Source organism: Salvelinus fontinalis, chromosome 29 (genome assembly GCF_029448725.1).
Source record: "Salvelinus fontinalis isolate EN_2023a chromosome 29, ASM2944872v1, whole genome shotgun sequence".
NCBI lineage: Eukaryota > Metazoa > Chordata > Actinopteri > Salmoniformes > Salmonidae > Salvelinus > Salvelinus fontinalis.
Window position 1 is genome coordinate 9,740,321 of NC_074693.1, and position 22,171 is coordinate 9,762,491.

General features: G+C 46.1%; 1 protein-coding gene across 2 annotated transcripts; it reads left to right on the forward strand.

The window, feature by feature from the left end:
- Positions 1–152: 152 nt before the first annotated feature.
- On the forward strand, positions 153–22,085 carry LOC129827398 (RUN and FYVE domain-containing protein 1-like). 2 transcript variants are annotated; one of them, XM_055888195.1, is made up of 15 exons: positions 153–507; positions 804–977; positions 7,390–7,609; positions 7,765–7,950; positions 8,587–8,722; positions 16,576–16,677; positions 16,766–16,882; positions 17,039–17,206; positions 17,295–17,392; positions 17,474–17,593; positions 17,662–17,791; positions 17,876–17,970; positions 20,134–20,182; positions 20,391–20,468; positions 20,613–22,085. In XM_055888195.1, the coding sequence occupies exons 1-15, from the start codon at positions 174–176 to the stop codon at positions 20,751–20,753; spliced, it is 2,148 nt and encodes a 715-aa protein (XP_055744170.1). In that variant the 5' UTR covers positions 153–173; the 3' UTR covers positions 20,754–22,085. The 2 variants fall into 2 exon arrangements, with proteins under 2 accessions (XP_055744170.1, XP_055744171.1); XM_055888196.1 differs by having other exon boundaries at positions 807–977.
- The last annotated feature ends 86 nt before the right edge of the window (positions 22,086–22,171 follow it).

Sequence of the window (22,171 nt, forward strand, 5' to 3'; positions counted from 1 at the left end):
AATAATAATGAAAATACAAATACTTAGCCTCGCTTAAATATGGAAAGAAACACTTCAAATAATGCGAAGTGAATTAAAAAAACACCGAGAATCATAAATTGATTACTTTGGACTTTTCGCAAGCATCATAGGCGACTGCTCAGGCCTTGTGTCACGTGTTCCATTATGAAAAAATGGCCGACGGGGTAAGTGAAACAAACACAGCTGCTGAGGAAAGCGACGCCAAAGAAGAGGACCCCAAAGTTTTGGAAGTTCTTCCAGACAGCCACCCTGTTGGCGTTAGCAGCGATGAAGAGATTTCAAAAGACAAACCGGCGACCGAGAGCAACTGGTCAACACCGATCCTGTCGCTGGCACGGAAGGCAACCGAGACGATCAGCAGTGGGGTCAGCTACGGTGCAGCTTTGAGAAACGCCACATCTTCGGGATCTGCGGCGAGCTCTCCGAAGTGTCCGACTAAACAAAACTCTACCGAGAATGACACCAACGCTAACCAATACCTACCAGGTACGTAACAAGATTATTGTGGAGGTATATAAACTTAGTAGGTAGTTTAGTGCTGAACTAGTGACTTCCCTCTTCTGTATCTCAACCGTCATTAGCTGTAAACACAATACATCAGAATGGCATGTTCCAACATCATAAATATAGACGACTGTATTCTAACAGTCTATATTTGTCCGTGGTCATTTCTTAATGTGCTTTTTTAAATTACTTTTGCACCGGAAACTCCTCCTTTCTTCTCTTTCTCTCCTGTCGTTCTCTCTTAATTTCTCTTTCTTTGTCTCCCACTCTATTTGTAGCAGTGAAGGACCATATGGCTGTAGAGCGCTCCAACCTGTTCAGTATGATGAAGCTGAGTATTAAGGGCCTGATCCAGTCTTCTCTGAGTCTGGGCAGAACCCTGGACTCTGACTACCCTCCTCTGCAGCAGTTCTTTGTGGTTCTGGAGCAGTGCCTCAAACACGGACTGAAAGGTGAGACTTGCTCTAGAACAGGGGTGACCGGACAACCCTCAGTCTGGAGCGCTACTAGGTGCGTTTCAGACTTTTGTCAGGGTCTTGATTAGCTGAATCAGGTGTGCTACTGCGGGGCTGGAGTGAAAGCCTGCACAACCAAGTTGGAGACTTAGTTGTTTTCGCCCTTTAAAACTTCTTATGGCTTTACGGAAGAGTGGCCAGAAAAAAGCCATTGCTTAAAACTTCTTATGGCTGCAATCCCGGTAACGGGATCGATATGACAACAGCCAGTGAAAGTGCAGGGCGCCTAATTCAAACAGCAGAAATCTCATAATTAAAATTCCTCAAACATACATGTGTCTTATACCATTTTAAAGGTAATCTTGTTGTTAATCCCACCAAGTGTCCGATTTCAAATAGGCCTTACAGCGAAAGCACCACAAACGATTATGTTAGGTCACGGCAAAATCACAGAAAAACATTTGTGACAGGAGTCACAAAAAGCAGAAATAGAGATAAAATGAATCACTAACCTTTGATGATCTTCATCAGATGACACTCATAGGACTTCATGTTACACAATACATATATGTTTTGTTCGATAAAGCTCATATTTATATCCAAAAACCTCAGTTTACATTGGTGCCATGTTCAGAAATGCCTCCAAAATATCCGTAGAAATTGCAGAGAGCCACGTCAAATAACATAAATACTCATCATAAACTTTGATGAAAGATACATGTTTTACATAGAATTAAAGATACACTTGTTCTTAATGCAATCGCTGTGTCAGATTTCAAAAAGATTTACGGCAAAAGCACAATATTCAATCATCTGAGAACAGCGTTCAGCCACAAAAGCAAGCCATACAGTTACGCGCCCAAATTGTGCAGTCAACAAAACTCATAAAAAGCATTATAAATCTTAACTTACCTTTGATGATCTTTGTCGGAATGCACTCCCAGGACTCCCACTTCCACAAGAAATGTTCGTTTTGTTCGGTAATGTCCATCATTTATGTCCAAATAGCTATTTTTGTTAGCCTGTTTGGTATACAAATCCAAAGTCAGAAGGCGCGTTCACTAAAAGCTGACGAAATGTCAAAAGGTTCCGTAACAGTCAGTAGAAATATGTCAAACGATGTATTGAATCAATCTTTAGAATGTTTTTAACATAAATCTTCAGTAACGTTCCAATCGGAGAATTACATTGACTTCAGATATGCGATGGAACAGAGCTCCCTCTCATGTGAACGCACAATGCACAATCATCCAAGATGGCATAGCAGTCAGACGTAATTTTGTCCTCGTATTGTCGTGTCCTGTATATATATATATATTTACACCTTCGCATATCTTTTATATATTTTATTATCCAAGAACTCAACTACAAAAAGCTTCCCTGCAACCCGCCTCACCAATTACAAAAAAAGTATTATTTACCTCAAATCTGAAAATCCACAATAGAAGCTAGCCAGAAGCTAACCAGAAGCTAACCAGAAGCTAACCAGAAGCTAGCCAGAAGCTAGCCAGAAGCTAGCCAGAAGCTAACCAGAAGCTAACCGGTTTACTGGCTAACGTTAGTATTTCAGCTAACCACGTTTTGTGGTCATCAGCTATTCCTTTAGCTCGATAATCTATCGGCACTTTTGTACAACGCGACTCAGACCAGAACATACCGGACCTATTTTTCTCAATATCCCCGGATTTAAACCGCAAGCTCTGGACATTTACACCTTGATTTCGCAGCTAGCTAGCTGCAAACCGTGTGTCTATTGACTTATGTCGATCCCAGAGCAAACTTAAATTATTCCGGAGCTAGCCAGCTGAAGAGTTCCATCAGCCATTCCTGGGCTACAATCACCTATCCGGACCCGTTTTACTACAAATGCGGAGCCCCACCGGGCCTTCACGACTGACTACCGACGTTATCTGCCCGAGGGAGTTATCCAACTGGCACCTCCGTCACAACGTTACCTGAACGCTCATCTGGGGCCCGCTAATCGTTAGCTGTCTTATCGGCTGCTATCTGAATAAGTATATCGGACAATTTTTCTTGGGTCACTATAACTATATCTATTTTGCCAATTGGATTGATCCCCTCTACCACACGGAACCCCACTAATCTACAGACGGCAACGCACGAGGTGACTAAAAATAGGCCTCCATCCTATGCTATCTTGCTACCGATATCCAGCTACCCGGTCAGCTGTCTGAATCGCCGTGACCCCAACCAACCTCTACTCACTGGACCCTTATGATCACTCGATTAAGCATGCCTCTCCTTAATGTAAATATGCCTTGTCCATTGCTGTTCTGGTTAGTGTTTATTGGCTTATTTCACTGTAGAGCCTCTAACCCTGCTCATTATACCTTATCCAACCTTTCAGTTCCACCACCCACACACAGGATGACATCACCTGGTTTCAATTATGTTTCTAGAGACAATATCTCTCTCATCATCACTCAATACCTAGGTTTACCTCCACTATATTCACATTCTACCATACCTTTGTCTGTACATTATTCTTTGAAGCTATTTTATAGCCCCCAGAAACTTCCTTTTACTCTCTGTTCTAGACGTTCTAGACGACCAATTCTCATAGCTTTTAGCCGTACCCTTATCCTACTCCTCCTCTGTTCCTCTGGTGATGTAGAGGTGAACCCAGGCCCTGCAGTACCTAGCTCCACTCCTATTCCCCAGGCGCTCTCTTTTGATGACTTCTGTAACCGTAATGGCCTTGGTTTCATGCATGTTAACATTAGAAGCCTCCTCCCTAAGTTTGTTTTGTTCACTGCTTTAGCACACTCTGCCAACCCGGATGTTTTAGCCGTGTCTGAATCCTGGCTTAGGAAGACCACTAAAAATTCTGACATTTTCATCCCTAACTACAAGATTTTCAGACAAGATAGAACGGCCAAAGGGGGCGGTGTTGCAATCTACTGCAAAGATAGCCTGCAGAGTTCTGTTTAACTATCCAGGTCTGTTCCCAAACAATTTGAACTTCTACTTTTAAAAATCCACCTCTCTAAAAACAAGTCTCTCACCGTTGCCGCCTGCTATAGACCACCCTCTGCCCCCAGCTGTGCTCTGGACACCATATGTGAACTGATTGCCCCCCATCTATCTTCAGAGCTCGTGCTGCTAGGCGACCTAAATTGGAACATGCTTAACACCCCAGCCATCCTACAATCTAAGCTTGATGCCCTCAATCTCACACAAATTATCAATGAACCTACCAGGTACCACCCCAAATCCGTAAACACGGGTACCCTCATAGATATCATCCTAACCAACTTGCCCTCCAAATACACCTCTGCTGTTTTCAACCAAGATCTCAGCGATCACTGCCTCATTGCCTGCATCCGTAATGGGTCAGCGGTCAAACGACCTCCACTCATCACTGTCAAACGCTCCCTGAAACACTTCAGCGAGCAGGCCTTTCTAATCGACCTGGCCGGGGTATCCTGGAAGGATATTGATCTCATCCCGTCAGTAGAGGATGTCTGGTTATTTTTTTTAAATGCCTTCCTCACCATCTTAAATAAGCATGCCCCATTCAAGAAATTTAGAACCAGGAACAGATATAGCCCTTGGTTCTCTCCAGACCTGACTGCCCTTAACCAACACAAAAACATCCTATGGCGTTCTGCATTAGCATCGAACAGCCCCCGTGATATGTAACTTTTCAGGGAAGCTAGAAACCAATATACACAGGCAGTTAGAAAAGCCAAGGCTAACTTTTTCAAGCAGAAATTTGCTTCCTGCAACACAAACTCAAAAAAGTTCTGGGACACTGTAAAGTCCATGGAGAATAAGAACACCTCCTCCCAGATTCCAACTGCACTGAAGATAGGAAACACTGTCACCACCAACAAATCCACTATAATTGAGAATTCAATAAGCATTTTTCTACGGCTGGCCATGCTTTCCACCTGGCTACCCCTACCCCGGTCAACAGCACTGCCCTCCCCTCAGCTACTCGCCCAAGCCTTCCCCATTTCTCTTTCTCCCAAATACAGTCAGCTGATGTTCTGAAAGAGCTGCAAAATCTGGACCCCTAAAAAATCAGCCGGGCTAGATAATCTGGACCCTTTCTTTCTAAAACTATCTGCTGAAATTGTTACTAGCCTTTTCAACCTCTCTTTCGTGTAGTCTGTGATTCCCAAAGATTGGAAAGCAGCTGCGGTCATCCCCCTCTTCAAAGGGGGGGGACACTCTTGACCCAAACAGCTACAGACCTATCTACCCTACCCTGCCTTTCTAAGGTCTTCGAAAGCCAAGTCAACAAACAGATTACCGACCATTTCGAATCCCACCGTACCTTCTCCGCTATGCAATCTGGTTTCAGAGCTGGTCATGGGTGCACCTCAGCCACGCTCAAGGTCATAAACGATATTTTAACCGCCATCGATAAGAAACAATACTGTGCAGCCATATTCATTGACCTGGCCAAGGCTTTTGACTGTCAATCACCACATCCTCATCGGCAGACTCGACAGCCTTGGTTTCTCTAATGATTGCCTCGCCTGGTTCACCAACTACTTCTCTGATCGAGTTCAGTGTGTCAAATCGGAGGGTCTGTTGTCCGGGCCTCTGGCAGTCTCTATGGGGTGCCACAGGGTTCAATTCTTGGACCAACTCTCTTCTCTGTATACATCAATGATGTCGCTCTTGCTGCTGGTGAGTCTCTGATCCACCTCTACGCAGACGACACTATTCTGTATACTTCTGGCCCTTCTTTTGACACTGTGTTAACAACCCTCCAAGCGAGCTTCAATGCCATACAACTCTCCTTCCGTGGCCTCCAATTGCTCTTAAATACAAGTAAAACTAAATGCATGCTCTTCAACCGATCGCTGCCTGCACCTGCCCGCCTGTCCAACATCACTACTCTGGACGGCTCTGACCTAGAATATGTGGACAACTACGAATACCTAGGTGTCTGGTTAGACTGTAAACTCTCCCTCCAGACTCACATCAAACATCTCCAATCCAAAGTTAAATCTAGAATTGGCTTCCTATTCCGCAACAAAGCATCCTTCACTCATGCTGCCAAACATACCCTTGTAAAACTGACCATCCTACCAATCCTCAACTTCGGTGATGTCATTTACAAAATAGCCTCCAAAACCCTACTCAATAAATTGGATGCAGTCTATCACAGTGCCATCCGTTTTGTCACCAAAGCCCCATATACTACCCACCACTGCGACCTGTACGCTCTCGTTGGCTGGCCCTCGCTTCATACTCGTCGCCAAACCCACTGGCTCCAGGTCATCTACAAGACCCTGCTAGGTAAAGTCCCCCCTTATCTCAGCTCACTGGTCACCATAGCAGCACCCACCTGTAGCACGCGATCCAGCAGGTATATCTCTCTGGTCACCCCCAAAACCAATTCTTCCTTTGGCCGCCTCTCCTTCCAGTTCTCTGCTGCCAATGACTGTAACGAACTACAAAAATCTCTGAAATTGGAAACACTTATCTCCCTCACTAGCTTTAAACACCAGCTGCCAGAGCAGCTCATATATTACTGCACCTGTACATAGCCCATCTATAATTTAGCCCAAACAACTACCTCTTTACCTACTGTATTTATTTATTTATTTTGCTCCTTTGCACCCCATTATTTCTATCTCTACTTTGCACATTCTTCCACTGCAAACCAACCATTCCAGTGTTTTTACTTGCTATATTGTATTTATTTCGCCACCATGGCCTTTTTTATATATTTTTTTATATATATATTTTGTTTGCCTTCACATCCCTTATCTCACCTCACTTGCTCACATTGTATATAGACTTATTTTTCACTGTATTATTGACTGTATGTTTGTTTTACTCCATGTGTACCTATGTGTTGTATGTGTCAAACTGCTTTGCTTTATCTTGGCCAGGTCGCAATTGTAAATGAGAATGTGTTCTCAACTTGCCTACCTGGTTAAATAAAGGTGAAAAAAAAAAAAATAGTCAGAGCATGGCCAGGTCATGGTAGACCTGACTATTTCCTGTCTCCTTCGGCCCCACCTCACGGTAGAGGCATCAGACAAGGTTCTACAGACTGTTGACATCTAGTGGAAGCCGTAGGAAGTGCAAACTCATCCATATCCCACTGTGTTCAATAGGGGATGTGTTGAAAATCTACCAGCCTCAGAATTCCCACTTCCTGTTTGGATTTTTTCTCAGGTTTTTGCCTGCCATATGAGTTCTGTTATACTCACATACATCATTCAAACAGTTTTAGAAACGTCAAGAGTGTTTTCTATCCAATACGAGTAATAATATGCATATATTAGCAACTGGGAATGAGCAGGCAGTTTACTATGGGCACCTCTGTGCACCTTTCATCCAAGCTACTCAATACTGCCCCTGCAGCCATAAGAATTTAAAGAACACTACCTAAACATTCACCTTTCTTCTCTCTCTGTAGTGAAGAAGTCATTCATCAATCAGAATAAGTCTATCTGGGGTCCTCTGGAGCTGGTTCAGAAGCTGTGTCCTGATTCTACTGATATTACCACCAGTGCCAGAGACCTGCCAGGGCTAAAGACTGGGTTGGGTCGGGCTCGGGCCTGGTTGCATCTGGCCCTGATGCAGAAGAAGTTGTCTGACTACCTGAAAGCCCTGCTGGACCATAAGGACCTCCTGGTGTGAGTACAGCTTAAGACTCTGTTGCTAGAACTGAATCAGTGTAATAAGTATGTAATGAACATTTAACACCGGTAAACATGTGTCCTATTCACGTTTACAGTAGTTATTGTATCTAACTTACTAAATCTCTCTCTCTCCCTTTTTCCTCCTACAGTGAGTTCTATGACCCAGGAGCGTTGATGATGGAGGAGGAGGGGACAGTGATAGGAGGGATGCTGGTGGGGCTAAACGTCATTGATGCTAACCTCTGTATCAAAGGAGAGGACCTGGACTCCCAGGTGGGGGTCATAGACTTCTCCTTGTACCTGAAGGACCCTATGACCACTGAGACCACTAAGGAGTAAGTACAAAGACTCCAGACACTCTATTCATAGACTGTTCTCTCTGCTACTGCACAGTAAGCGGTACCGGAGCGCCAAGTCTAGGTCCAAAAGGATCCTAATAGCTTCTACCCCCAAGCCGTAAGACTCCTGAACAACTATTTGCATTGCCCCCCCCCTTCTTCTACGCTGCTGCAACTCTCTGTTATTATCTATGCATAGTCACTTTAATAACTCTACCTAAATGTACATATTACCTCGACACCGGTACCCCCGTACATTGACATTGACATTGACTCTGTACCAGTACCCCCTGTATATAGCCCTGCTATTGTTATTTACTGCTGCTCTTTAATTATTTGTTATTCTTATGTCATACTTTTTTTTGTGTATTTTCTTAACTGCATTGTAGGTTAAGGACTTGTAAGTAAGCATTTCACTGTAAAGTCTACACCTGTTGTATTCAGCGCATGTGACATACAATTTGATTTATGTGTCCATCTTTCCTCCTTCACACCAAACACACTCTTCTCTTTGTTTTTTCCTTTAACAACCTCCTCTTTCTTTCTGTGATACAAAGATAAACCACACTCCTCTCTCTCTCTCTGTTATACTTTGTCTCTTCTCCTGTAACCTCACCTTCTCTCCTCTGTCAGTGATACTAAGATGACGGCCATATTGGACCAGAAGCACTACATCGAGGAGCTGAACAGACACCTGAGCTGCTCTGTCTCTGACCTACAGGCCAAGATGGACTCCATAGAGAAGACCAACAGCAAGCTCATTGAGGAGGTCAGAGGAGCTTATGTGTTTTAATCCTTTGTGGTGTTTATTAACCTCCTAGAGTCGATGCCTGAGGAAATCAAATTAGCATAATACAAAATTCCCATAAATCCGTCAGTTTAAGCTAGACATATGTTTTTCCACTGCATCCGCCGATGTTGCTCTTCCGCATCTGATGATGTTGCCCTTCCGCATCCGCCGATGTTGCCCTTCCGCATCTGATGATGTTGCCCTTCCGCATCTGATGATGTTGCCCTTCCGCATCTGATGATGTTGCCCTTCCGCATCTGATGATGTTGCCCTTCCGCATCTGATGATGTTGCTCTTCCGCATCTGATGATGTTGCCCTTCCGCATCTGATGATGTTGCCCTTCCGCATCTGATGATGTTGCTCTTCCGCATCTGATGATGTTGCCCTTCCGCATCTGATGATGTTGCCCTTCCGCATCTGATGATGTTGCCCTTCCGCATCTGATGATGTTGCCCTTCCGCATCTGATGATGTTGCCCTTCCGCATCTGATGATGTTGCCCTTCCGCATCTGATGATGTTGCCCTTCTGCATCTGATGTTGCCCTTCCGCATCTGATGATGTTGCCCTTCCGCATCTGAGGTGAAAGGTGGCAGAGCTAGAATGGTGTTTGTGAAATCCTGAAAACTGTTCTTCTCACAGAAACGTCTGTAGCATGCGAACGGTTTGAGCTACAAAGAAACATGAGACTCACGAACATGATGGTGTTCTCCCTTTTGCTTTACGACCCCCACAATCATCACATGACTCCTCCTGAAGTCGGTACAGCTGATCTGCCAACTTCTGTCTGTAGCGTCCGAACAGTTTGGGCTACACACTCATATGACCCCTCTGTGGAATGGTTAGTGTCTCACAAACACAGATGAACGGAGCAAAACTCAGACACTTCAGAACGACTTCCTTTAGATAGTAAAAAAAACATCTGTTTAACCATGTATGAAGCTGTTATTCAATGTGTTTCTATGGGCTGATTGCAGTAAGGCCAAATTCAATGTTTCAAATCACATTTTATTTGTCACATGCGCCGAATAGAACAGGTTACAGTGAAGTGCTTACTTACAAGTCCTTAACCAACAATACCGTTTTAAGAAAGAAAAGGTGTTAAAGTATTTACTAAAATAAGTTGAAAAAAATAATAAATATGTATATAAAACTAAATATGTATTGATATTAGTTGGCAGGAGTCTTCAACATTATATATGGTCATTTGTATATACACAGAGTTAATCATTTCATAACGTGGACATCAATCGCTACCGCGCTGCAAGGTCAAAGCAGGAGAAGAAGAGAAGCTCACTGAGGTGTCATGACTTCCAAACAGTCAAACCATTCGATTATAAGACAGGAGGAAATCCACATTTGTGCTATATACACCAAAGACATATACACTAAACAAAAATATATAAACCCAACATGCAACAATTTAAAAGATTTCACTGAGTTACAATTCATATAAGGAAATCAGTCGATTGAAATAAATGAATTGGGCCCTAATCTATGGATTTCACATGACTGGGAATACAGATATGCATCTGTTGGTCACAGATAGCTTTTTGTATTTAAGTAGGGGCGTGGATCAGAAAACCAGTCTATCTGGTGGGACCACCATTTGCCTCATGAAGCGTGACACATCTTCTTATCAGAGTTGATCAGGCTGTTGATTGTGGCCTGAGGAATGTTGTCCCACTCCTCTTCAATGGCTGTGCGAAGTTGCTGGATATTGGAGGGAACTGGAACACGCAGTCGTACACATCGATCCAGAGCATCCCACACATGCTCAATGGGTGACCTGTCTGGTGAGTATGCAGGCCATGGATGAATTGGGACATTTTCACTTTCCAGGAATTGTGTATTATTGCGACATGGGGCCAAGCGTTATCATGCTGAAAAATTAGGTGATGGCGGCAGATGAATGGCACGACAATGGGCCTCAGGATCTCGTCACGGTAACTCTTTGAATTCAAATTGCCATCAATAAAATACAATTGTGTTCGTTGTCCATAGGTTATGCAATGGGCTCCCAAGTGGCGCAGCGGTCTAAGGCACTGCATCTCAGTGCAGGAGGTGTCACTGCAGTCCCTGGTTTGAATCCAGGCTGCATCACATCCGGCCGTGTTTGGGAGTCCCATAGGGCGGCGCACAATTGGTCCAGCGTCGTCCGGGTGTGGCCGGGGTAGGCCGTCATTGTAAATAAGAATTTGTTCTTAACTGACTTGCCTAGTTAAATAAAGGTTCAATTTAAATAAATAAAAAATGCCTGCCCATATCATAACCCCACCGCTACCATGGAACACAAGCTTGACATCAGCAAACCGCTCGCCCACACCACGCCATACACGCTGTCTGCCATCTGCCCGGTACAGTTGAAACCGGGATTCATCTGTGAAGAGCGCACTTCTCCAGCGTGTCAGTGGCCATGGAAAGTGAGCATTTGCCCACTGAAGTCGGTTACAACGCTGAACTGCAGTCAGGTCAAGACCCTGGTGAGGACGACAGGCATGCAGATGAGCTTCCCTGAGATGGTTTCTGACAGTTTGTGTAGAAATACTTTGGTTTTGCAAACCCACAGTTTCATCAGCTGTCTGGGTGTCTGGTCCCACAGTTGAAGAAGCCAGATGTGGAGGTCTTGGGCTGGCATGGTTACACGTGGTCTGTGGTTGTGAGGCCGGTTGGACGTACTGCCAAATTCTCTAAAACAAAAGATGATAGGGAAATTAACGTTAAACTATTTAGCAACATCTCTGGTGGACATTCCTGCAGTCAGCATGCCGATTGCACACTCCCTCAACTTGTGGTGTTGTGTGACAAAACTGCACATTTTAGTGGCCTTTTGTCCCCAGCACAAGGTGCACCTGTGTAATGATCATGCTGTTTAATCAGCTTCTTGATATGCCACCCCTGTCAGGTGGATGGATTATCTTGGCAAAGGAGAAATGCACACTAACAGGGATGTAAACAAATTTGTGCACAACTTTTGAGATAAATAAGCTTTCTGTGCATATGGAACATTTCTGGGTCTTTTATTTCATCAATCAATCAATCGAATGTATTTATAAAGCCCTTCTTACATCAGCCGATGTCACAAAGTGCAATACAGAAACCCAGCCTAAAACCCCAAACAGCAAGCAATGCAGATGTAGAAGCACGGTGGCTAGGAAAAACTCCCTAGAAAGGCCAGAACCTAGGAAGAAACCTAGAGAGGAGCCAGGCTCTGAGGGGTGGCCAGTCCTATTCTGGCTGTGCCGGGTGGAGATTATAACAGAACATGGCCAAGATGTTCAAATGTTCATAGATGACCAGCAGGGTCATAATAATCAGTGGTTGTAGAGGGTGCTTCAGGTCAGCACCTCAGGAGTAAATGTCAGTTGGCTTTTGTTAGGAATTTTGTTAAAAATAAATAAAACAATTTCTAGATTTAGATAAAGCTACAACTAATTGAACTCTGCACGCCTGGTGAAAAGAGATTTGTGCTGTGGGTTATAAAGTAAACAGAAAGGGTCGTTAAACTATGGTTGAACTGACCCAACTTAGCCCTGAGATGTTTAGATAAGGCTGTGGGTAACTTTTTAGGTCTTCCATTATCTTGAGTTGTCTGATAAAGTGGTAATACATTATAGTGAGCCTTCAGGAGAATAGATTATATTGTGTGTCATGTGTGCGCTGGGAAGTTGGAATTAACTTTTGAACCTGTTTTCTATTTGTCAGGACGAGGAGATTTATTCTGTAACCTATGACGTCATATCTTGTATATAAACCTGTTGTTTATGGTCAAATGGTAGCTTGCTCCGAGAATAAATACTATTATCTAATTTTAATAAGAATGTATCCTGTCTATGTTAATAAGTATCTTACAAATTCTTATAAATAGACAGATTGAATTTAATTAATGAGTACATTAGAGGAATTATTTAATTCCCTCAACAGCTTTTCATAGCCAATCATTCAGCGTTAGAGACAGCAGGTGCGGTAGAGAGAGAGGGTAGAAAACAGCAGGTCTGGGACAGGTAGCACATCCGGTGACCAGGTCAGGGTTCCATAGCCGCAGGCAGAGCAGTTGAAACTGGAGCAGCAGCATGACCAGGTCCCCTGAGACCAGGTAGTCTGGTCTCAGGGGCCTACCCTAGGGCTCAGGTCCCCTGAGAGAGCGAGAATTAGAGGGAGCATACTTAAATTCACACAGACACCGGATAAGACAGGAGAAATACTCCAGATATAACAGACTGACCCTAGCCCCAACACAGCATAAATACTGGAGGCTGAGACAGCTCATGAAACATGAGACCAACACTTTACATGTTGCGTTTTATATTTTTGCAGTATACATCATTCAGACAGACAGAAGTCAGCTCATGAGTTCCATCAGCAGCAGATTTTCATTTAGAAAATGGATGTGTTTATGTAACAAATGTTAGTGCTTCAAATCGTATCACACCGAATCGCATCAATTCGTTCGTCTAATTAAAACGAATCGCACAGAATCGTTTCAAACTAAAACGTATCGGAGCCCATGTATCTAGATACATGGAATCGTCTTGAAAGGTAGAGATGCACATCTGTAGTCATAACCCTACATAATGCTTGTGGATGTATTATATAACCCTATGTAGTTGTTATGGATGTGTTCTATAACTATATGTATTGATTATGGATGTTTATAACCATATAGTCCTTACAGATGTGTTAACCCCACGGTCCTTATGGATGTGTTAACCCCACGGTCTTTATAGATGTTAACCCCACGGTCTTTATAGATGTTAACCCCACGCTCCTTATAGATGTTAACCCCACGCTCCTTATAGATGTTAACCCCACGCTCCTTATAGATGTTAACCCCACGCTCCTTATAGATGTTAACCCCACGGTCCTTATAGATGTTAACCCCACGGTCCTTATAGATGTTAACCCCACGGTCCTTATAGATGTTAACCCCACGGTCCTTATAGATGTTAACCCCATGGTCCTTATAGATGTTAACCCCACGGTCCTTATAGATGTTAACCCCACGGTCCTTATAGATGTTAACCCCACGGTCCTTATAGATGTTAACCCCACGGTCCTTATAGATGTTAACCCCACGGTCCTTATATATGTTAACCCCACGGTCCTTATAGATGTTAACCCCACGGTCCTTATAGATGTTAACCCCACGGTCCTTATAGATGTTAACCCCACGGTCCTTATAGATGTTAACCCCACGGTCCTTATAGATGTTAACCTCACGGTCCTTATATGTGTTAACCCTACGGTCCTTATATGTGTTAACCCTACGGTCCTTACAGATGTGTTAACCCTACGGTCCTTACAGATGTGTTAACCCTACGGTCCTTATAGATGTGTTAACCCTACGGTCCTTATAGATGTGTTAACCCCACGGTCCTTATAGATGTGTTAACCCCACGGTCCTTATAGATGTTAACCCCACGGTCCTTACAGATGTGTTAACCCCACGGTCCTTATAGATGTGTTAATCCCACGGTCCTTATAGATGTTAACCCCACGGTCCTTATAGATGTGTTAACCCCGCGGTCCTTATGGATGTGTTAACCCCGCGGTCCTTATGGATGTGTTAACCCCACGGTCCTTATAGATGTGTTAACCCCACGGTCCTTATAGATGTGTTAACCCCACGGTCCTTATGGATGTGTTAACCCTACGGTCCTTATAGATGTGTTAACCCCACGGTCCTTATAGATGTGTTAACCCCACGGTCCTTATGGATGTGTTAACCCCGCGGTCCTTATAGATGTGTTAACCCCGCGGTCCTTATGGGCGTGTTAACCCCACGGTCCTTATAGATGTGTTAACCCCACGGTCCTTATGGGCGTGTTAACCCCACGGTCCTTATAGATGTGTTAACCCCACGGTCCTTATAGATGTGTTAACCCCACGGTCCTTATGGATGTGTTAACCCCACGGTCCTTATGGATGTGTTAACCCCACGGTCCTTATGGGCGTGTTAACCCCACGGTCCTTATGGGCGTGTTAACCCCACGGTCCTTATGGGCGTGTTAACCCCACGGTCCTTATGGGCGTGTTAACCCCACGGTCCTTACAGATGTGTTAACCCCACGGTCCTTGTAGATGTGTTAACCCCACGGTCCTTGTAGATGTGTTAACCCCACGGTCCTTGTAGATGTGTTAACCCCACGGTCCTTGTAGATGTGTTAACCCCACGGTCCTTATGGGCGTGTTAACCCCACGGTCCTTGTAGATGTGTTAACCCCACGGTCCTTGTAGATGTGTTAACCCCACGGTCCTTATAGATGTGTTAACCCCACGGTCCTTATGGGCGTGTTAACCCCGCGGTCCTTATGGGCGTGTTAACCCCACGGTCCTTATAGATGTGTTAACCCCACGGTCCTTATAGATGTGTTAACCCCACGGTCCTTATAGATGTGTTAACCCCACGGTCCTTATGGGCGTGTTAACCCCACGGTCCTTATAGATGTGTTAACCCCACGGTCCTTACAGATGTGTTAACCCCACGGTCCTTATAGATGTGTTAACCCCACGGTCCTTATGGGCGTGTTAACCCCACGGTCCTTATAGATGTGTTAACCCCACGGTCCTTGTAGATGTGTTAACCCCACGGTCCTTGTAGATGTGTTAACCCCACGGTCCTTGTAGATGTGTTAACCCCACGGTCCTTGTAGATGTGTTAACCCCACGGTCCTTGTAGATGTGTTAACCCCACGGTCCTTGTAGATGTGTTAACCCCACGGTCCTTATAGATGTGTTAACCCCACGGTCCTTATAGGCGTGTTAACCCCGCCGCGGTCCTTATGGGCGTGTTAACCCCGCCGCGGTCCTTATGGGCGTGTTAACCCCGCCGCGGTCCTTATGGGCGTGTTAACCCCGCCGCGGTCCTTATGGGCGTGTTAACCCCGCCGCGGTCCTTATGGGCGTGTTAACCCCGCCGCGGTCCTTATGGGCGTGTTAACCCCGCCGCGGTCCTTATGGGCGTGTTAACCCCGCCGCGGTCCTTATGGGCGTGTTAACCCCGCCGCGGTCCTTATGGGCGTGTTAACCCCGCCGCGGTCCTTATGGGCGTGTTAACCCCGCCGCGGTCCTTATGGGCGTGTTAACCCCGCCGCGGTCCTTATGGGCGTGTTAACCCCGCCGCGGTCCTTATGGGCGTGTTAACCCCGCCGCGGTCCTTATGGGCGTGTTAACCCCGCCGCGGTCCTTATGGGCGTGTTAACCCCGCCGCGGTCCTTATGGGCGTGTTAACCCCGCCGCGGTCCTTATGGGCGTGTTAACCCCGCCGCGGTCCTTATGGGCGTGTTAACCCCGCCGCGGTCCTTATGGGCGTGTTAACCCCGCCGCGGTCCTTATGGGCGTGTTAACCCCGCCGCGGTCCTTATGGGCGTGTTAACCCCGCCGCGGTCCTTATGGGCGTGTTAACTAGGGCTGTCAATGTTTTAATTTTTTATTAATCGAGTTGATCGCAGGATTTGCTGTGATTAATCAGTGTGAACTGTAGTTTAAGATTTTTCATACAAAAAAAACATAAGAATATTCACGTCTTGATTTTGTCTAAAGTAATGGTTAGTAAAATTAGGTTAATTGAGAAAAGCAGACTTTCTTTAACCTCCGTGTCAACTTGTTTTTAAATCGCATGGTAGTTTTGAGCTGTATAGATTTATTTAGGTGTTTTCAGTGTATTTTAACACTTTCAGACAATGAGATTAATGGGAGAAAATAACCCTACATAGTGCTGATTGATGTGTTATAACCCTACATAGTGCGTATTGATGTGTTATAAACCTACATAGTGCGTATTGATGTGTTATAACCCTACATAGTGCTTGTTGATGTGTTATAACCCTACAGTTGACGGCAGCGACAGACAGAATTAACTCTTTACGGGAGGAACAGGAAACCCTGAGACATGAGAATGAGACCATCGTCCAGAGCAGCCAGAAGAAAGAGGAGGTCAGGACTCACTGTTTTTAGTCTGTAACTTGAATCTAACTCAGACAACATGAAGAGCTGGCATTTCACGTCCTGTGTGATTTCCTAGGCGACCCTGGAGGACAGTGCAGTAGAGCTGGAGACATACAGACAGACACGGCAGGGCCTGGATGAGATGTACAGCGTGGTCTGGAAACAGTACCAGGAGGAGAAACGCATCAGACAGGTGTGTGTGTGTGTGTGTGTGTGTGTGTGTGTGTGTGTGTGTGTGTGTGTGTAACAGCAACATGAACAACTAGCTCTACATTTCTTTAAGAGATCCTAGCTAACTGCCTCTACAATAGGTGTGTGTGTTCCTGTACCTTTTTATTCCTGTGTGAAGGAGTTGGAGAGGGAGCTGGAGCTGCAGGTAGGACTAAAGCAGGAGATGGAGATGGCCATGAGGCTGCTGGAGAAAGACACACATGAGAAACAGGACACACTGCAAGCTCTCCGACAACAACTAGACCAGGTCAAAACCCTCAACCTGCAGATGTTCCATAAGACACAGGTAACACACGCGGAAACACACACACACTCTCTCACTTCCGCAGCAACACCCTCGTGAGAACACACCTCTTGACAGAATGTGTGTGCAGGACTGTGAGCGTGAGGCCCAGAGGAAGCAGGAGGAGGAGGGACAACTGGAGGAGAAGATAAACCAGATGAAGACCACCATTAAGGAGATGGAGCAGAGGTGTGTGGTACAGGGGGGTTTCCATGATGGTTTCTTTGTTTTAACATGATTGAATGCTAATTGTAGCCCATGTATTTTCAGACTGCAGAACTCTGAACGTGATCGCAGACAAAGTGACCAGATGGACAAGGACATGAGAACAGAGCTGGAGGGCAGGGTAGACTCCCTACAGAAACAACTGTCTGACCTGGACACACTGAGGTATGTAAGCACGAGGATACACACACACACACACACACACGTTGTGACCCACTCCCCTGTCTTCCTAGGCTGGGTCTGGAGAGTGATCTGTGCAGTGAGAAGGAGCAGAGACAGGCCATTCAGAGAGCTCTACAGAGAGAACAGGACAACAGCACTGAGCTACGCACCCAACTACAGCAGATACAGGGGCTACACACGGTCAGCGTCACACACACACACACACAGAGAAAAGAGAAGTCTAGCTCCTGTGTTTCTCCTGAGCTGGTTTGTGTGGGTTTCTAGGAGCTGCAGGATGTTCGTCAGGAGAAGCAGCAGCTCCAGCAGACCTGTCAGGAGCAGGAGACGGCCTTACAGGAGATGGGCCTACACCTCAGCCAGTGAGTACTGTACTAGACGGCCTTACAGGAGATGGGCCTACACCTCGGCCAGTGAGTACTGTACTAGACGGCCTTACAGGAGATGGCCCTACACCTCAGCCAGTGAGTACTGTACTAGACGGCCTTACAGGAGATGGGCCTACACCTCGGCCAGTGAGTACTGTACTAGACGGCCTTACAGGAGATGGCCCTACACCTCAGCCAGTGAGTACTGTACTAGACGGCCTTACAGGAGATGGCCCTACACCTCGGCCAGTGAGTACTGTACTAGACGGCCTTACAGGAGATGGGCCTACACCTCGGCCAGTGAGTACTGTACTAGACGGTCTTACAGGAGATGGGCCTACACCTCAGCCAGTGAGTACTGTACTAAACGGTCTTACAGGAGATGGGCCTACACCTCGGCCAGTGAGTACTGTACTAGACGGCCTTACAGGAGATGGCCCTACACCTCGGCCAGTGAGTACTGTACTAGACGGTCTTACAGGAGATGGGCCTACACCTCGGCCAGTGAGTACTGTACTAGACGGCCTTACAGGAGATGGGCCTACACCTCGGCCAGTGAGTACTGTACTAGACGGCCTTACAGGAGATGGGCCTACACCTCGGCCAGTGAGTACTGTACTAGACGGCCTTACAGGAGATGGCCCTACACCTCGGCCAGTGAGTACTGTACTAGACGGCCTTACAGGAGATGGGCCTACACCTCAGCCAGTGAGTACTGTACTGATGGCCTTACAGGAGATGGGCCTACACCTCGGCCAGTGAGTACTGTACTAGACGGCCTTACAGGAGATGGGCCTACACCTCGGCCAGTGAGTACTGTACTAGACGGCCTTACAGGAGATGGGCCTACACCTCAGCCAGTGAGTACTGTACTAGACGGCCTTACAGGAGATGGGCCTACACCTCGGCCAGTGAGTACTGTACTAGACGGCACACCTCGGCCAGTGAGTACTGTACTAGACGGCCTTACAGGAGATGGCCCTACACCTCGGCCAGTGAGTACTGTACTAGACGGCCTTACAGGAGATGGCCCTACACCTCGGCCAGTGAGTACTGTACTAGACGGCCTTACAGGAGATGGGCCTACACCTCAGCCAGTGAGTACTGTACTAGACGGCCTTACAGGAGATGGGCCTACACCTCGGCCAGTGAGTACTGTACTAGACGGCCTTACAGGATATGGGCCTACACCTCGGCCAGTGAGTACTGTACTAGACGGCCTTACAGGAGATGGGCCTACACCTCGGCCAGTGAGTACTGTACTAGACGGCCTTACAGGAGATGGGCCTACACCTCAGCCAGTGAGTACTGTACTAGACGGCCTTACAGGAGATGGGCCTACACCTCAGCCAGTGAGTACTGTACTAGACGGCCTTACAGGAGATGGGCCTACACCTCAGCCAGTGAGTACTGTACTAGACGGCCTTACAGGAGATGGGCCTACACCTCAGCCAGTGAGTACTGTACTAGACGGCCTTACAGGAGATGGGCCTACACCTCAGCCAGTGAGTACTGTACTAGACGGCCTTACAGGAGATGGGCCTACACCTCAGCCAGTGAGTACTGTACTAGACGGCCTTACAGGAGATGGCCCTACACCTCAGCCAGTGAGTACTGTACTAGACGGCCTTACAGGAGATGGGCCTACACCTCAGCCAGTGAGTACTGTACTAGACGTCCTTACAGGAGATGGGCCTACACCTCAGCCAGTGAGTACTGTACTAGACGGCCTTACAGGAGATGGGCCTACACCTCAGCCAGTGAGTACTGTACTGACGGCCTTACAGGAGATGGGCCTACACCTCAGCCAGTGAGTACTGTACTAGACGGCCTTACAGGAGATGGGCCTACACCTCAGCCAGTGAGTACTGTACTAGACGGCCTTACAGGAGATGGCCCTACACCTCGGCCAGTGAGTACTGTACTAGACGGCCTTACAGGAGATGGGCCTACACCTCGGCCAGTGAGTACTGTACTAGACGGCCTTACAGGAGATGGGCCTACACCTCAGCCAGTGAGTACTGTACTAGACGGCCTTACAGGAGATGGGCCTACACCTCGGCCAGTGAGTACTGTACTAGACGGCCTTACAGGAGATGGGCCTATTTACATCTCCCTTCCTGTGTTCCATCTTTGTGTGACTCATCTCTCTCGTAGGTCTAAACTGAAGATGGAGGACTTCAAAGAGGTCAACAAAGCCCTGAAGGTAAGGTGTTCCTACATTAACACTTCCCCTAGCCCACCGTTACACCAAGTCTCTACAGAGTTTACTAGTGAAGAACAGACGAGACATAGGGGCTCACCGCTGGTCATAGACTTCTCCTTGTACCTGACCCCCACCTTCACAGCACAGACACACACTCATTTCTGTAATCATTTGTGATTGAGCATTGTTGTCCGTCTGTGTCCGTCAGGGCCAAGCCTGGCTGAAAGACGATGAGGCTACACAGTGTAAACAGTGTCAGAAGGAGTTCTCCATCGCTCGCAGAAAGGTAAGGCTCTGTCCATCCATCTCTTCAGTTGTGGACTCTGGTCTGTGGCAGATGTAAAGGAAGGTTTAGAAATGCTGTCATTTGCCACAAGGGTTACAAATACAGTTCTACTAAATGTCTGTTTTTTCCCCTGTCTGTCTGCAGCACCACTGTAGGAACTGTGGAGATATCTACTGTAACAGTTGTTCTACTAATGAGTTGGCCCTGCCCTCCTACCCCAGACCTGTACGAGTCTGTGACATCTGTCACTCACTACTGCTGCAGAGGAGCATCTCTTCCTCCTGACGGAACACACACACCTTCTTCCTCCTGACAGAACACACACCTTCTTCCTCCTGACAGAACACACACCTTCTTCCTCCTGACAGAACACACACCTTCTTCCTCCTGACAGAACACACACCTTCTTCCTCCTGACAGAACACACACCTTCTTCCTCCTGACAGAACACACACACACCTTCTTCCACCTGACAGAACACACACACACCTTCTTCCACCTGACAGAACACACACACACACCTTCCTCCACCTGACAGAACACACACACACACCTTCCTCCACCTGACAGAACACACACACACACCTTCCTCCACCTGACAGAACACACACACACACCTTCCTCCACCTGACAGAACACACACACACACCTTCCTCCACCTGACAGAACACACACACACACCTTCCTCCACCTGACAGAACACACACACACACCTTCCTCCACCTGACAGAACACACACACACACCTTCCTCCACCTGACAGAACACACACACACACCTTCCTCCACCTGACAGAACACACACACACACACCTTCTTCCTCCTGACAGAACACACACACACACTCTCTCCTCACGCAAGCCAGTAGACACACTCACACGCTTCACCAATAATCTTTCTTCCCTCACTGTGCTCAAAGCCACTGAGAAAACATTTTAATCAAATTTGAGCAGGGAGAGGCAATCTATGTTTAAGTTCTGTTTCACCACTAACCTGAGATTCAGGATGTTTGGGCACGGTTGACTGTTGAACCCTCTGCTTAATACTGCCTTTTCTCATCTTTTAAACTCCCCTGGGTGGATTTCAAAGTATACAATTAGTTAGCCAGCTAATTGTCATTATCTCCATATTCCTCTAGGATGCTGAATTTGAAATGATAGTTGAAGGGCAGTAGAGTATTGGAACATGTCAGTATTTGTTGTATTATGAATGACCCAGTATGCAACAATGTCACAATTGTGGGAAAATGTTAGTAGATGAACTGACCTTCAATAATATCATTGTGTTGATTCACTTATAGACCTGATTTAAATGTCTGTGGCGATTTATATATAGTTTCACATGATTCTTTCACTTCCATTGAAGCAAAGGAACCAAGTTAATTTCTGTTCATTTCCTCAACCTGCCTCGCTGAACAATTGTGGATTTGTTACAGGCCTTTTTTTTTTTTTAATTGTAAATGACTACAGAATGTTAACATATCAAGAAAGGTCTATTTTAGAATGTCTATAAATAACGATCATTTTGTGGATTTATTGTCTAGTGCTACTAAACAGCCAATTTATTGGGGTAACATGTTTTCTATATAGATATCTAATTTAATAAAACGTATCTGAATGTGTTGTTTCTTGACTGTCTAAGAAACCACACAGGACAAAGACATTTATCGATCTTCAAATTGTATTTACTCTTTTGCACCTTACAA